At 47.8% G+C, this 17,420-nt stretch overlaps 2 protein-coding genes across 3 annotated transcripts; one reads left to right on the forward strand and one right to left on the reverse strand.

Annotated features, from left to right (window-relative positions):
• The first annotated feature begins 139 nt into the window (after positions 1–139).
• On the forward strand, positions 140–1,127 carry LOC8036697 (COMM domain-containing protein 4). The gene has a single exon (XM_040215466.3). It carries the CDS (start codon positions 284–286, stop codon positions 890–892), a length of 609 nt encoding a protein of 202 aa, XP_040071400.1. The 5' UTR covers positions 140–283; the 3' UTR covers positions 893–1,127.
• A 1,269-nt stretch (positions 1,128–2,396) lies between these two features.
• On the reverse strand, positions 2,397–11,516 carry LOC8036700 (NIPA-like protein). Of its 2 annotated transcripts, XM_029975280.4 has the most exons (9): positions 11,391–11,516; positions 11,164–11,282; positions 10,329–10,479; positions 9,236–9,319; positions 7,956–8,083; positions 7,760–7,866; positions 5,966–6,134; positions 5,171–5,320; positions 2,397–2,557 (listed from the first exon to the last, which is right to left on the reverse strand). In XM_029975280.4, the coding sequence occupies exons 1-9, from the start codon at positions 11,404–11,406 to the stop codon at positions 2,465–2,467; spliced, it is 1,017 nt and encodes a 338-aa protein (XP_029831140.3). In that variant the 5' UTR covers positions 11,407–11,516; the 3' UTR covers positions 2,397–2,464. The 2 variants fall into 2 exon arrangements, with proteins under 2 accessions (XP_029831140.3, XP_029831141.3); XM_029975281.4 differs by lacking the exon at positions 11,391–11,516 and having other exon boundaries at positions 11,039–11,282.
• Between the last annotated feature and the right edge of the window lie 5,904 nt (positions 11,517–17,420).

Here is a 17,420-nt window from a genome sequence, read left to right on the forward strand (position 1 = left end):
AATTTGTTTAAAAACAAAATAAATGCCAAAATTTTTAAGTTTATTTAAATGCTCACAAATATTAATTAACCAAAAATATAAAAATAAAAGACAGCTCTAATGCTTGGTAGATGGCGCAAGCTACCGCCCGTTTAAACGCACCCTACCCTCCGACACTGTTTTCGAGCAACGGATTAATTTGTTGAAGGTTCGTCGCGTTGTGGGCGTGCTTTGGCTTTTCTGTGGCGTGGACGACGTTGGTACCGTGCTTAGATTTTTCTTCGTTTCTCAGTAAAGAACAGCCATGCGGTTTAAATTCTGCGGAGATCGGGACTGCCCCGACTGGCTGCTCGCCGAAATCGCCTCCCTCTCCAAGATAAGCTCCGTCAAAACCAAGCTCCTGTGCGTCCAAGCGGTGAACGCTCTTCTCACCTCCACCGTCGACTTCGAGAAGGCGTCCAAACTCACGGCGGACTCGAAATTCACGCCGGACGACCTCAAGGGCGTCCTTGTGGCGCTCGAGTTCATCCTCAAGAACGCCACCAAGTTCGCCGTCGACGAAGAAACGCTCGTGAACGAACTTCAGCAGTTGGGACTGCCCCGCGAGCACGCCGTGTCTCTGTCCAAGGTTTACGCCGACAAGTCGGCGGACATTTTGACTGTGCTGAAAAAGCAAAGCCTGCGACTGTCGTCGCTGGAAGGTAATCCGCAGTGGAGGGTCGACTACGTGCTCGAGTCCAGCGTCGCCGGGGAGGTTGCCCAACCGTCGGTGCAAATGAAGCTACTCGTCAGGGACTCTGATCGCGACCCCAAGCCCATGCACTTCAGCATGACTGCCGAGACTTGCAGCGTTCTCTTGCACGAGCTAAAGCAGGCCTACAACGTGATGAAGAGCTTGGAAGGACCGAGCTAAGGTGCCGACGAGACGGCTTCTCGGGGCCTTTGCACTGTGCTGTTGACTGATGCAGTTGGAACGGCCAAATAAACTGCAGTGCGAGACCACCGTTTCAGAAGCAAAATGTAACGCGTTTGTTAGTCTTGGTGCGTTTCTTTTTTTTTTTTTCCCCGTGATTTACGCGTAATAGGCAAGACGGGTTCTCTCATCTTCATCATGCACAAGTAAACCGCATAATTTTGTGTGTAGTGGTTCTTAATCTATGGTGTTAGCAAGCTGAGAGTTAGAGCGATTGGCTCATCCAAAGAGTATAATAGATGCTCGTGCAGTGATGACAGCCTAAAGGGCACAGGGCGTTCCTTGTGCAGGAGTTGCGGCGATGTCAAAACGATGCAAAGCTCAGTTTGGCCTTGATTGAAAGTATGGTGGGTAGACCTCAATGCTGGATGCCTTCAGGTCTACCCACTATTTTTTTCAATCGGCCAGTAAGAGCTTGGCGTTCCGACATCATTGCAACCCCTGTGCAAGAAGCAGACGAACTTGCGCTCCGCATAGAGTGAGGTAGGCAGTGGCGTACCAACTTGTTTTTAAGAGGGGGGGCAAACCAGATTCCCCCCATCAGAGTTGAGGGACGGTGTCCTTGGTATCGCTTAGGCGCCGCCGACCAGCGTTTGCCCTGCCCAGTGGCGGCTGTTTCAGGAGGGGCGACAAAACGCATGCCTTGCCTCCCCACTCTGGGAACTGGGGGGGGGGGGGGGGGCAAGTGCCCCCTTGCCTTCCCGGTTGGTACGCCCATGGAGGTAGGGTCTTGAGACCTCTGTGGCTGTGCCACGCTTAGATTCTGTGTTCCTAGAGAAGCACCGTTGAGTTAATGGAAACAGCACAACAAAAAAAATGACCGCATCTCCACATGGTGAATGATGTTGATTGGGGCAAAGCTCTGGTAATGCTGATGATACTGATTTTGTTCATAGGTAGTGCTGATGGTGCAAAGTTTAATGCAATTATATACGCATTTGACCACAGTGCCCTCTCCTGTATAGACGTTGAGCGGCTATATGCAACGTTTCATCCATGACATCCCCAGCTCTTGAGTTACTACCACATCTCGGAGCCCCCTACTCGTCCCGCAGTCGTGGCCGAGTGGTTAAGGCGATGGACTAGAAATCCATTGGGGTCTCCCCGCACAGGTTCGAATCCTGTCGACTGTGCAAACATTTTTTCTTTTTTTTTAAGAAGACAGATGGGATGGCAATCGATGTGAGCACGGACGCCAGACGGACAAAGCTAGACATTAAGGAGCTTCGCCCCTAAAATCCGTACTACTAAACTAGTCAAGGTGCAGGTGAGCTGGTGGAAGCTTACCATGGTGACGTTACCCCAAAAAGGGGGCAGACGGAAAAAAAAAAGTTGACATTGGTACCACTGTCAAAATTGTTTGCCTCCTAGCTTCTGCCCTAGTGTCGGGCTAAAGTCATCCACTCTACTAATATGACTGACAAATTCTCACAGAATGGGACTGTCGGGTATACACATTCCTCTGTCAGCATGCTTTAATCGAGACCTCAACCAGTCTGTTGCCTGAAATTTTCATGATGTCGTCGTCTTCTGGATTGTGGGGTGCTTGACAACTTCCCTCCAGGAGCTGATTATTTTCTCGACATCATGCTTGAAGGCATCAACCTGCAAAGAAAAGGTAAATAAATGCCTCAACTCCATAAAAATGTATCCAGGCGCATTGAGTTAATTTAATAATCTATAGGGAAAGGTGCATGCATTGCAGCTGCTTCAGAACGGCGGGGCATAGACACGGACATTGGTGGTTCCAAGGGTGGTCCCAATGGGCCCAGTTCACTGGCAATGCTATAATGTACACAAAGCATAAAAACATCCCTTGCAAGGGTTATAAGGAGTATTCACTAGACGCCATATTTGTGGGTGCTGTCTAGAGCGCATGCTCAGAACGAGCCCATATTAATAGGTTGCTAACACCGGCAATCTTGATGGTGGGGAACGCACGTTCCGAAAGAGCCGTGGAAGCTTGCCACCTGCACGCGCTCAGCAGTCGCGCACACAGCTTTGGCCGCCAGTGAATACTTCCTATACTTATACCTAGGGCTCCGTGTTTACGGATAAATCCGAAAAACTCGAAAAAAACACCCGCCGGTAAAGTTTTTGTCAATTCGGATTTATCCAAAAAACTCCGAATTGTTATGTGCTCATGCCCTTCCCCCCCCCACAGCAAAAAAAGAAAAAGTATATATATATATATATATTTTTTTTTTTATTTTTTTTATTTTGAGTAGCGCAGGATCAATGATCCTGGAAAAATGACACCATAATTATCTTTCAAGCCTTGGACCGTTGTCAAAAGGGGGTGTTACGGCTTGTCTCGTCAAGGTTGGTTCATCGCACCATTCATGTCACGACAAAAGCAACTCTTTTGGTTTCCAGTTTGGGCCATTGAATTTGGGATTTTGAGAAAGGAGAGGGTATGTTTCTGGGGTAACAGTGAAAGCTATGGACCATAGAGATTGTATAAAAAAAAAATGCATCTCCACGTGGTGAATGATGTTGATTGGGGCGAAGCTCTGGTGGTGCTTGTCTGCGTAGACGCTGAGCCACAGCATGCAGAGCCTTTCGTTCGTTTTCATCCATGTCACACTGCGGTCAAATGCTCAAATGCGTATATAACCACATTCCATACCACAAATTATCTTTCTGACATGGATGAAAACGAACGAAAGGCCCGGCATGCTATGGCTCACCGTCTACGCAGACAAGCACCACCAGAGCTTCGCCCCAATCAACATCATTCACCACGTGGAGATGCGGTTTATTTTTTTTTTTGCCCTACACGAGCACGGGAGCACGTGCTCGTGAGCATGAGCACCCGACGCCGGACATCGGACGGACATACGGACATGGCTAGCCCTTAAGGAGCTTCGCCCCTAATAGGGAAGAGGGGCAGTTGAAACTTTTCTATTACATCTTTAACCACTCCACCTCGCGCGGCCGCGGGTAGATTGATGGGATGGCTGCGAGCTTCCTTGCGGCTACTTCCGGCAGTCTATCGATTTTAAGGTATTGACGCTTATCGAAGCCACACTTGTGTGTGACCTTTGTCGTGGGACAAATTTGTATTGCCAATGACACCAACGCGTTTTATTTTTTATCTGGCATACGCTTGCATCCGGTTATTATTTCTTATTTTTTTAATAGGAAACACTGCGAAATTAATTTCCAAATTTCAAAGAATTGGGAATTTACGAAAAATAAACTCCGATAAACACAGAATTCTTGCTAAGAAATAAACTCCGAAAAACACTTTCCGAATTTCACCAAAAATAAACTCTGAAAATACAGAGCCCTAGTAGTAGTTATACCCAGTGTTTTTCTAGCTTTATTTTCCACTGACTTAGAGAAAAACACCGGCGGCAAAATACAAAGAACTCCTAGCTGCTACATATCGAAGGTCTTGGGATCACCTGATGCTGCCAATGTTGAGAAGGTTGAGAGTGCACACTGCTTCTAGTGTGCAGAAATTCGATGGAGTCCAAAAAACGTTTGGTTGCGCTCCGTTTTACATTTCTGTTATAATGTAGTCAATCATGCACTGAGGAGAGGCACAAAAAGGGTTGTATAGGCACAGACTTTTAACTAACAACCTGTTTCTGGTTGGAAGTTTTATCCCACCCATTTTTGTTACCTTCCTCAATGTGAGATTTCTATTTGCTCATCCTGACTTGGTCATATTATAAATGCTGCAGTCAAGTCATAATGAGTGGCAGATATGCCGGAACCTTTGAGGTTTGCATCATCCAATGACCCAAAATCTTTCAGTAGATTGCGCAGAAGAGGTCCGCTGACCACAAGCAAAGTTTCAAGGAAAACCGAGCGAAGACTAGACGAATGCAACACATCCAATCAAGAGAAGCTTTCAAGCTTTCAGAAGGCAAACGCAAGTCCTTGGTTCAAAAGTATTGAGACCATCATGATGGACTGCATCTGACTGGGGAATGCGGGGTAAAATTCAACCTTAGTAATGACCGTTAATGATCATTGCAAAAAATGCAGCCTAAGATCAGTTTTGGGAAGACCTGTGCCGCCATAATTTTCTTGCTAGTTGTGCCCAGTTTTCCTCGGTTACGGGAAAGCCCACCTATCACTTGCACAATGGTCCCTCGTATAACTTGTTCTCTTTGTGACTGCTGCCTCGCAGGGTTTGGTTCTTCAGATGCTTACAAAATAACAGCTAGCAAACATGGGTGTGAAAATTTCATCTGAAAGTCTTACAGATGACGTGGATAGTCTTGAGTCATCGTGGGATGAGTCGACGTTGCGGAGTAAACACTCGCTGAAGACCAGCCATCCTGGCTTGCCCGAGTCGTCGTTCAGGACCCAAATGCACCACGGTCGGTGCTCGTGAACGGGGTCCAATTCGTCCTAAAAAAGGTAGAGGGGCAGACGTGGGCACTTCGTAGAAAGCTGCCTTATGCGAACATAAAGCAAAGGCGTGATTGTGAATGAGGAGCTTGAAATCTCTGCCGCTAGCAACGTTCCTTGTTCTATGCATGCCTTAGTTTGTCCCTGTCCCATTTGTGCCGTTCAGTTCCAGTATTTGCAAACTAATAAGCAAACCAGCCCAAACCAAAGTTTTATGTTGAAATCTAGACTGAAAATTGAACTAATCCAGAAGTTCAAAAAACTTTTTAACTGATTCAGCTGGTCAAGTATCCATCAAAAAACAAGAACTACTACAACGAGGCTAAAATGCATTTAAGTCTTGCAGGTATGCTTCATCAGATGTAAAGAAAGCTAGATTGCATGACGAGCTTACATTTTAAACACACTAAAAAAAAAGAAGCAGTATTTGGAGATGGCTTGGTATGACCGCCAACACTGCTTGATGGCAAGGTCTAAATCGCTATTGCCATGAGCCGACATGCCCCAAAACGAAAGGACTGAAAGGCTGTCAGTGTCCTTTATACTCCCTTGGGCTTGTTTCACAAGTGTTGTACGGGCATACCTCTTATTTAAGATTCATACACCACAGTACTTTGGCCTCCCAGTAAATCTCCGCATGCATACCTCTTCCCGTTTCCTCTTGGTGCCATGACCTGGGGAGCACGCTCCTTTGTCTTGGGAGGTAGTGACCTCGTCCCGTGATTCAGAAATCGGCGCCGACTTGTAGAAGAAAGTGGCTACCTTTCGGGAACAGTATTCACAGGTAACGAGCTTCATCTTGCCCGATCCGGCCCTGAAATGAAAGAAATCAAGGAGAAAAAACATTGCTACCTTAAAATACCGCAGAAGCGCCCATGTTGTACAAGTGCCTGCTATTAACATCCCCCATACTTGAAAATTCTGCAAATTATATGTTAAGCGCCCACCATCTACAAAGTGCCAGCATCAGCTGAAAATATTCACCCCTCTGCGGCGGCCACGAGACCGCCAGCGACAATGACGGGGAGATTATGTAGAAATAAATGTGCTTTCTCCGATTTCGTTCACCCTGCCTTTAAAGGGACACTGACAAGGTACTTATGCTTGTTAAAATTTTTATTTGCACATAACATATGAAAACCTTGCCACGGTTTTTATTTGCACATAACATATGAAAACCTTGCCACGGTTTTTATTGCACATAACAGAAAACAATGCACGGCTCGAAATTAATTTTCTTTCTGCCTGAAAACCGCCGATCGAGAGCTAGCTGGCTTGAGTCATGCTCACTCTCTTCTCCGTGGTCACGTGCTGTTCTCTATGGTTTAGACACAACCACCAAATATAACCAAAGCCGTAGGTCATCGAACGCACACAGACAATATTAAAAATCGAAAAAACATAATACCCTTTATTGTGGCTTCTAAAAAGCTGCAAATACGTTGATTGGAAGAAAAAAAAAAGTTGCACAACCGCGTGACTTCCGCCAGCTCTCTCCTCCTCTATGTTTTTTCTTCCTCCCCAGTCCAGTTTCGAGCAGTTGCATTTTTTTACTTTATTAAAAATATATGTCACACTATAGCAAAATATTGATCGGGCAAGTCTTCTGGCACCATAATGAATTGCCAGGTAAAAAATAAAAAAATAAATTTTGGGTGGTGTCAGTGTCCCTTTAAAACTCTTTATTGGCCACCATCTTGGTTTTTTTACCAGTTTGACTGGACAAGCACCTATGCGTAGATTAACCGAGATTTCAGTGAAAGTGGGGAGGGCGCATCCCCGGTATTTTACGGTATACTAAAACACAGGTCAGAGAATAATTTGTTTGATGATTACAGACACGCCTCTGAAAATTAAACTAGTGGTGGCTTTTTTGGGGGGCAGGGGTTACCCCAGGGATTCAAATTAGGGGGGGGTGTCTAAATTTTAGGGGGAGGGGGGCATTGAGAGTAGGTGGGTCATTGCGAATCAAGGAGGGTGAAAACCCCCCTTTGTTTCCTAGTTCCTCGTCTTCAATATGAGGCTAGAATTTTGGAGTCATTCGAAGGAAAATGCTTCATTTCCTCTTATCGAGTTATTTTAACGTTGCCTCAGGACAGAGTTACAATCGCATGAGTGCCACTACCCCAGTTTGAAGGGAAAGAAGAGAACAGAGGCTTAGGTTGCTGGATGAACAAGAAAAGCTGACTTATTACATAGGCAACAACATTCCTACCACCAAGTCAGATCCACACAAAGCTTGAAGAAAAGTGTCGGTCACCAGCGCGTAAAATGAGCATGGTTTCTGGTACGACCTGCTAACAGTCCGCACGCATCCTATAAGAATGCGAGCAAGTAATACCGGTCTTAATGGCACTCCTATGTTTGAAGCAAGCTGGTTTGTGCATCACAGCATATGAGCCGACACAAACCGTTAATGAAGAAAAACCTTTAGCTTACCCCGCCTGCCACCCGGTAATGGCCAGAAGTAGATCTGCACGCTGAGTCTCTGTACCTCGGTCTTTGTCGACCAATTTCCCGATCCTCAGAATGTCTTCGGGGCTCAGCTACAGGGAGGTCATTGTAGAAATGAAACTTGCACATGAACAGATGCAGAGACACTCCAAGCAGCCGTTGTACGAAGCGACAGGCTCACCAGGCTCAAAATCTTGTCGGTGTTCAGCACAGGAAGAGTCGACAAGATGGGGCGCAGGGTCTCCAGCCTCTCTCGGAGTTGCGACAGTGCATCTTTCCGCAAAACTGGCTGCATCACTGTGTAAGATTCTGCAGTGATGCCGTGGAGTTGGGATAGATATCAGTGCCCCTTACGACTTGTACTACAGTGTGTTTAACCTCCGTCATTTCCGACAGAGTTTGGGAACCGTTCGTGCAACAAAACATTCACAAAATAGAACGCCTACAAAGTGAAGCTGTCCGATTTGTTTTCAATTGCTTTCGACCACAGACAGTTTCCTTAATGAAATTTGATGCAAACCTTTACCCATAAGCACCAGGACAATTTGACTCGAATGAAATTATTTCTTAAATTTCTATGTGGTCATGGCTTTATTGATGTTCAGAAATATGTCTCATATGCAAACTTGAATAACGCAACTAGAACGAAACAAAGCAAATTTGTTGCGCCTCATCGCTTCAACACTGACTTTTTTAAAAACCCTCCTTTTGTTAAATGTATAGACAAATGAAACTGCCCATCCAAGGATGCTGTAGACAGCGATGTGTGTGGTTTTTTTTCGATGATATTTTTAATACTCAAGTGTGCTTGTGCTTTTAAGATGCCTACCAACCTGTTTTGGCCTCACGGCTGGCAGTATGTTAAAATAAGAACGAATACAAAATAAATAAAAGTCTTCAAGAACATTACCCTAAAATATTGAGCATGTGCCCGTGTCACAATAAGTGCCCGCCTCCTATTTTTGAAACACGCGAAATTCAAGCCAAGGGCATATCAAATGCCCACCCCAGCAAACTTCAGAGCCCACCAAGCTAACTAAGGTGTCACTCCGCATTTGCCATTTTTCCAAAAAAAGCCGGTGCAAGGTGGTGAAGCTTTATGTGCGTGCACTGGAGCGAAGCGTGAAGCTTGATGCGAGCGTGCCGGTACGAAATGTTTCACGGGAACAGGGTGTTTCCTTTAATTGAAAGTTCCCTATACTGCCCGTATATGGTTTGGCTGGATCAAACAAGGGCTTACCCTACCATGTGCCCCTTCTGCTTTTTGTGCTCTCAGACCTAACGAGTGCCTATCTCTATTTTTCGTGATTATCTCCAGTCTTTTGGCAAGGGCACTTGCTCGGTATTTGAAGGTGGCTAAGTACCTTCTATCACAGGAACAAACTTAGTCATGTTTCCCATTCAATCCACAGAGTGCAGCATTCAATAACATTTACATATGGACGAAAAGACAAGACATACTCGGACAAGGTGCCGTTTTCCAGGGACAGCAGGGTTTGTGAGCTCCTTCGAGTAAAGACACAAGTCTTGACAGGCACTCCTTGTCTGTAAAGAGTTTTCTATCACAGACTGCGACGAAACTGCGATGTCGGAAATGTCTTGGAATGAAAAAGGTGGCGCTTTTGATGCATGCACACGCTGATTGCAAAGACATTTTTCCTAAAGCATGGTTTCTCAAATCAGTGTTCCTAGGAACGCAGGTGTACCCCAGAATACCCCCATGGGCTCCTCAACCCGCAAGATTACCTCGTCCATCCTTGTCCCTATGTAAAGCATATTTTCAGTTTCAGCACTATGCGGAGTGCAAATTCGTCTGCTTCTTTTTCAGGGGTTGTGGTGACATCAGAACGCCAAGCTCCGATTGGCTCCGATTCAAAGAAGTGTGTAGACCTCAAAGCAAGCTGCCTTGAGGTCTACCCACTATCCTTCAATCACAGCTCGGCGCTCTGACATCACCACAACCCCTGCAAAAGATGCGGACCACTTTCGCTCTGCATACTAAGGAGACCTAAGCCGCACGGCAACAGCGGCAACGACGCTCGCCTTCTCTCATGCTTTTTTCCCCAATTCCTATGGCCAACTGCTGGGATCGCGACGTTCGATGGTGTGACACTCCGCGCTTCTACAACGTCGTTTGCTGCCACTTCGGGCCACTTTCGACGCACGGGCAGAACAGGACGTTATGCGGAGAGCAAGTCGTCTGCTCGTTGTGCAGGGGTTGCAGTGACATTAGAACGATGCCGAGCTCCGATTGGCTTTGATTGGAAGGGTAGTGGGTAGATCTCAATGCTAGATGCCTTGAAATCTACCCACTATTTTTTTCAATCAGCCAATAACAGCTCGGTGTTTTGACATCATCCCAACCCCTGTGCAAGAAGCAGATGAACTTGCACTCAGCATACACACCAGTCGGAGACGTGTTGCCGGCACTGTGGCGTCACCACCAAGACCGGAAAGGGTTCCTCCGCTGCTACTGGAGCCGGATAAAGGTTGCTCGGGGCAGAGAAGTCTGAAAACCGTTGTCTTAAAGAATGTTGCACAAACCGAGACTTACGCAGTTTTCGTCCCAGGGAACTGGACACCTCGCAGTCGAGGTATTCTTTGCAGGCGGCGCAAACGAGCAAGCTCTCGTTGGCGCATGTCCAGCCGAACCGGGCGCATTGTGGAGGCGAGAGTTCGGGTGGCTTGCATGGCCAGCGCGACAGCTGCAGCAAGGGTAGTCAAGGTTTTAAAGTCGAATTGGGGGGTTTCACGGGCCAGACCGACGAAGGGCATCTGGCACGCCCCAGCGGAAGGCTGAGGATTGATTTCGACCAACTGGGGATCTTTTACACGTGTAAACCGAAATCTCGTTTACACGGTGCCTTCTCCGTAATGAGCCTCCATCAGATAGCGGGCATGTCGGTCGGGATTCGAACCTGTCACCTGGGGAACCGTAGGCCGGCGCTTTTGCATCCAAACCGCCGAGGTGAGCAGTCAAGGTTTAGACTTTCATGTGAAGCGGGGGACGCAATCCTCAAATTAAAGAAACAAAATTATTATTATTATTATTATTTTTTTTTAATACTGACGAGAATTATCGAGTTTGATAGTGTTCCACATATTAGTCCGGTTCGCTGAATGGTTCTGGCTGCCAAAAACATGTATTTGACTAAGGATTAGTTGCGGAAGGATCTAAGTGTGCAAATACCGATTCCCCTAAAACTGCCCTGATCGGTGATTAAGTACTTGCGCTGTCTAAAGGAAAAAAGGACTGAGATATACCACTTTGTCTCCGTCGTAAAGGACTGATTGCCGATTGCTAGCGCTCGGAAACATCCCGTAGAGTGAAAGGAATGGCGAAACAACGCAGGCGTCCCTTTTCATACGGTGAACTGCGTGAAAGATACAGTGCCGTAGTCGTCAAAAAAGGTTTCAATCCTTGATTTGAAGTCGGCGTAGTCTTTCGCCGAGATTCCCGGTAGACTGAACGTCGTCAGGGAATCCATAAGCTGCGAACATTCGGCATCTTAAAAGAAAAGTTGCAACGATTAGTCACGTTTCCAAAGATGCTGGGTTGAACCTGAATCTGCGAGGATACAAATTGAGAAACCGCGTAGGGAACCGAGCAACTTACCGACAAATGCTGTCATTTTGTCGTCAGCCGAATGCAGCTCCTGAAGTTCCCGGAATGGCCAAAGCGTGGAGCTTGGTTACTGGCTTCTTTTTCGTGCGTCCATTTAAACAGCAGAAGTGAAGTCGTTTCTCTATTTACCAGGCGCCAGACTAGACCTGTGCTGCCTGTGCGCCGCCGCGCCGCGCCGCCGCCGCCGCCGCCTGTTTTGCTCTCGCCGCCCTGCGCCGCCGCCGCCGCCGCACAAGAAATCCGGCGCGCCGCCGGCGCCGCCACCTTTTTTTTTTTTTTTTTTTTTTTTTTTTTTTTTAAGGGGGGGGGGGGGTTATTGGTGTTTTTTTTTTCTGCTTCTGTAGGAGTTTTACCTACTATATTATGCATAAAAAAATGAATAGATACACTGGCGTCTGTGTGCCCTTTTTTCCCTTTCATTTTTACTCCTGTAAGCATATCAATAAATGTAGAGGTTCCATAAAAAACGGAGACACTGAACGATAAAAAAGACCGGACAAAACAATAAGTCTCAAACGCCGTTTGTAGTTTATTTGAACGACGAACGTTGTTACATATCCTCAAAACCCTCACCACCAAAAAAGAAGCACCTCCTCTTCACTAGGTTACCGAGAGCCGGACACTCAGACGGAACCCATATGATTCATGATTCAGACATATCTAAATGATTCACACCAACCAGCCACCCTGATGACCTCGCTTGGGGGCTGACCAGCCACATGCGATAACAGGCAACTACAGCTCCAGCACAGCCCTTACAATTCTTAGAAGACCCACAAAACAGGACCTTATAGAGACACAAAAAACTCTTCATATCACTGTCCAATGCCAAGGACGGTGTGCTCACACAATTACCAGAGGTCAAAATACGCATGGTCTCCCTCAGAACTCTCCTACCATTGCTGATTGTTGGGCGAGTTGGTATTGTGCGTCAGAAAACATGATTGCGCTCTAAGACATAGACAGAGGAAGAACACCACAGAGCGCTTACTTTCAACTGATTTAATCCTAGAGCCTCAGCGTAGATACACACTGCGTCACCGTACCACATCTCAACCAATCCGTGGGCCCGCCGCGGACCGGAAGTACACTATCTCTTTTTCTGCAAAGTCAATTGAAACCACGCATGATTGCAGGTGCAAACCATTATTTGCTTCTTCCACTGTTCTCGCTAGGCACAATGATAAGACTGTTAGAGAGATAATTGAGGCGGACGCCATTAATAGTTCCGGCACGTGTTGTAGACGTGTTTTTTTCTGGCACCCCTAAGGACCACCCGAAAAGGAGGTTAACCTTTCTAATTCGTGCTGAGCTTTGAAAACTAAATTTACACCGGACCCCTCTGCCACTGATATAAGGTTATGAGAGATTCCAAGGTAGTAAGGCACACACACAACAATCTTTACAACCGGCTTTTTCCACAGGAGCCGGATTAAACGTACGTTCCTGATGCCTTGAGCACAACTGTAACAATCCCATCCTGGTGTAATTGTTAAAATCGTTGTGAACGAAAATTGAGCTTGGCAGAAGGTGTTGCCGGTTTTTATCTCGAAATGCCTGACAGGAGTGGAGCAACAGTCCATCGTCACTCAAAAACTCTGAGCAATTGATTGAAATATTGAATCCGCATCATGGGAGGAGGTGCGATGTGACAACTGTAGACATCAATTAAGTACTTATGTTACTCTATGGATAAGTCGGAGCTGTTAAAAGGGTCAAGAGGTGGTGTGATGAGCTAGTGAAGTTGCAGTCTGCCACTGGTATTGATGCAGATAGTTTTATCAGCATTCTGGAGTTTCATTTAGAGTCCACTGCCGTAGACTTTGATGGTTCTCTTTTTATTCAAAAACAGGGTCGTGAATTGCTCCGGTGTTGTCCGAGATTTTTTTTTTTTTTTTTTTTTTTAACGAGACTTTTGTTTACGTTGACACGGATGTGCGGTCCTTGTCGATTGGATTGCACAACCCTGCCATCGCAACAGTCCAATTAAGTATTTATAGACCTACTGTTGCACACGGAAAAGGGCCTGTGCTGGAGGTACGGTAAGGAATCAGCCAAGCCTCTGTTGGCGGCTGACAGCTGTCACTTGATAATAGTTAAGAGTGGTGTAATTGCGTCTGCGATGGATAACGCCTGTAAAGAATCCCGTATGTTTTGGATTGGTGAGGCAGTTGAGTTGCAAAAGATGCGTCGTTTGGAAGCGGGCCATCACCACGATGTAATTGTTAGAGTTGTGCTCAAGGCGCTGAAGGTTTAATCCGGCTCCTGTGGAAAAAAAATGAAAGCCGTTTACAAATCCCTGTAACGCCGAATTGGAGCGCAGCTCTTGAGGAATAGGGAAGGGTACTGAGGGGGGTCACGTCACCTGCGGGTAGTCACGTGACCCCGGGGGGTCACGTGATCTCGGGGGAGGGGGGGGTCACGTGACCTGGGGGTCACGTGACCTTGGGGGGGGGGGTTACGTCACCTCGGGGGGTCACGTGACCTTGGGGGGGGGGGGTTACGTCACCTCGGGGGGTCACGTGACCTCGGGGGAGGGGTCACGTGACCTCGGGGGTCACGTGACCCCCCCCCCCCTCCCCCCGGTTACGCCGACACCGACGGCGACGCTGACGCCGACGCCGACGGCGACGCCGCTCAGGCTGGAAACGGGCCCCTAGGAGCTGCGCTCTAAAACCGGTTGAGAAGAATGTTGTGCGTGTGCCTATACTACCATGGTATCTCTCATAACTTTATATCAGTGGCAAATAGGTTCAGTGTAAATTTAGTTTTCAAAGCTCAGCACAAATTAGAAAGGTCAACACCCTTTCTGGTGGTCCTCAGGGGCGCCAGAAAAAAAAAAAAACAACATAAGAACCCAGATCTAACTTTTCAGGCAGGAGTGGTGTACGGGACCATCTCATTTCGTCGAAACTCGTTTCGTGGAATGACGTATCGCAGACAACTTTTCATGGGCACACGTTTCACGGACACACATTTTGTCGACACGAATCGATCGTTTCATCGACACTCGTTAAAGCGAATTGCACGCTGTAGGGGCATCTCGTCACGCATGTATCATATTAGTAAGGGTTCTGATAGAGTTGCCTGTTATCGCATGCGGCTGGTCAGTCATCAAGCGGGGTCGTCTGGGTGGCAGGTTGGTGTGACCATGAATCATTTGGATCTGTCTGAATGTCCGGCTTTCAGTGACCTACACTCTAAAAAAAGGGTGTATTCTTACACCCTTTGTCCCGTATAAGAAACCCCAAAACTTCAGACGTCGATCTGACAGTACTAACTTTCACGGGTCCACCCGACGGCGGCGGCGTCTCGGGGAATCTCACGTTTGTCGAGAGAACACGGCATTTTTTATTCGTCTGCTTCGCACGATTGTTGTTGCCTTGCCTTCGCGATTGCATATGCGGTGGGAGACAACCGTCTTCACTGAATGGACAACGGTGATGATTATATATACGTTTACACTCCGGTTATATGCAGCATTGGCGAAAGGCACGGACTCGAACGGGCAGCTTCAAAAGGTGCTCTTTTGCCGCGTTTTTGTGCAAACAAAGCACGGTGCTTCGCCGGCGCGTCCCAGAGCCTTCGCGTTCGTACCTTTAACACTGCACGCAGCCTGCGCGAGAGTGTTTTCGATGGAGGGCTGTTGTATTCCGCAGTGATGGGTGTACACAAAATTACACAACACATTGGGAGTGATCGCTCCCGCACAGTCGGAGGTCGGAACACACCGCGAACTTCGGTGGCAGCTTTCGCGGCAGCTTCGCGCAAACGATGAAGAGTAGCTTCACAGCGTCGTACACGCACATAAAACACTGCTCACAGTCAGATGTTCCAATCGGCTTGCTTCTTTCCACGCTGGAATACTTCCAGCCACGTTTGGCGAGTGCACGAATCCCCCGAGCTCTCTGCCTTTTCGCCTTCATTGTGATTCGAAAATAAAAAAACAGCGAAAACATGTCCTAACCGGAAAAGGGCGATACGTCACGTCCGGACGCTCGCTGATTGGCTCAAGCGCGCGCGTCGAGGGAGAAATTGGGTTCAGAGGCGTCGTCTCCCTGCGTCGTCCTCCTCGGCGCGCGACTTTTTTCAATACAAAAATAAGCAAAAAATTCCCCCCACGACGCGCGTCTTTCCGCGAGTTGTTGAAATCGACGTCAATCGCTGCGAGTTGTTCGTAAAAAAAAAAAAAAAAAAAAAAAAAAGAGTTATTGTGCGGCAGCTTTGCGGCAATCTGGTGTGCCTTGCGGGGTAAACCCGGAAATGGTGTAGGTTTGATTGTTCACGTTGGTGACGACTTAAGTGTCCGTGGAAAAGCAGGCCAAGTTTCGAGGTAGGAAGGCCGTTCGTGTACCCTGTCCCTGACGCTGTATGGAGCTGGCCAATGTTTTGCATCGTAGGAACGCTTCATGCCGTGAAGGTAAGCGAGGTTCGCGTTTGCAGCGTCGCAGTTCGCGCGGACGTCGCCGACCTCGTCGGGAAGCGGGGAAAATTCTATTGGTCGACGTGGGACAAAGTTGAACAGGAGTTCGAACGGTGATGTCTGGAGTCCGGAGTCTGGAGTCTGGTTCTGGAGTCTGGAGTCTGGTTCACTTGAAAGCTGGTTGCCTGGAGATAATCGCTCCAATGGTCGATGTCGCCGTTGACGTTCTTTCGCGCAGACATGGAAGGATTTTTCCGTTGGCGCGTTCGACAAAGCCGTTAGCTTCGGGAGCGTAAAGTACCGTTAGGGATGCACTATATGTGCCTGTCGGCGAAGTACCGCGAAGCCGAACGAGAGGTTAGGACCCTGTCGTTGTCGGTGATGACGGCTTCTCGGTCGACTTGTTAGGCACGGGGCGCACAAGCGCGTGGTGAGGTGGAACGCGATGATAAAATACCTATTGTCGTTGGTCCTCGTCTTGCGCAGGACCTTGCACCGCGGCTGCTAGCCGGCGACATATTCTTTGACAAACGAGAATAAACAAGATAGCCGAAGTACCTGATTCTTCTAACGGACGCAAATAAATTAATTGCATTATAATCATAAAAAAGTGTGCTCCTTTTTATGGTATTTGCATCCTGTTTTCCAAATTCAAACGACTCCTTTCTCTGTTCCCCTCACTCTCTAATTTACACCCCCCCCCCCCCCCCCCCCTCCTCCCCTCCCTCTTCCGCGCCACGCCGCCGCCGATCCGTTGATCCCTGCGCCGTCAACACGCCGCCGCCGGAGGTACAAACACCGGCGCGCTGCCGCCGGCGATTTCTGACCGGCGCACAGGTCTACGCCGCGGCCAGACTCCCCAGACTCTATGCGTGTATTTGCCGCTGCGTTTGTTGGCGCTGATCTTGAAGTGGACTTCGGCCACCATAACGTAGTTTCTCTTGCGTGCGAGCCTAAAGGGTTGTACCGGGTGATTCAAGGAGACGACAGGTCTACAGATGGTGCATTTTTTTTTGTAAAATTTGCAAAGAGCGAACTTACCTGAGGAAAAAGTAAAAAAAGAAAAAGGCTTAGCTCCTATGGAAACGCAGCGACGCCACCGGTCTTCAAACAACATGGCGCCGTTTCGCACGGGAGACAAAAGATGGCGCAAGCAGTCGCGACGCCAACTGCCGCCAACGAACGAGCAGACGACACCGAGAGCAGACAAGGAACTGGAGTTCCTTGTTGTTAGAGCGCCTGTTTTTGTTTCTGCGACTGTCGCCGCCCGCGGAACGCGCTCCGCTTTTGAGTCGAAAGGATTGTCTGCTAAAGACGCTGGCTCTCCGCGCCGAATGCTCGTTCGTTGCGCCATCTCTTGTGTCCCGTGCGAAACGGCGCCGTGTTGTTTGAAGACCGGTGGCGTCGCTTCGTTTCCATTGTAGCTAAGCCTTTTTCTTTACTTTTTCCTCAGGTAAATTTGCTCTTTGCAAATTTTACAAAAAAAAAAAAAAAATGCACCATCTGTGGGCAACGCTGCACAAAGTCGTAGCGCGATAGGTTAAGAAACCGAATTTTCCGGTCGCTTGAATCACCCGGTAGTAACGTTGGTGCGAGCC

The sequence above is a fragment of the Ixodes scapularis genome, unplaced genomic scaffold (genome assembly GCF_016920785.2).
Source record: "Ixodes scapularis isolate PalLabHiFi unplaced genomic scaffold, ASM1692078v2 PGA_scaffold13__105_contigs__length_92229423, whole genome shotgun sequence".
Taxonomy (NCBI): Eukaryota; Metazoa; Arthropoda; class Arachnida; order Ixodida; family Ixodidae; genus Ixodes; species Ixodes scapularis.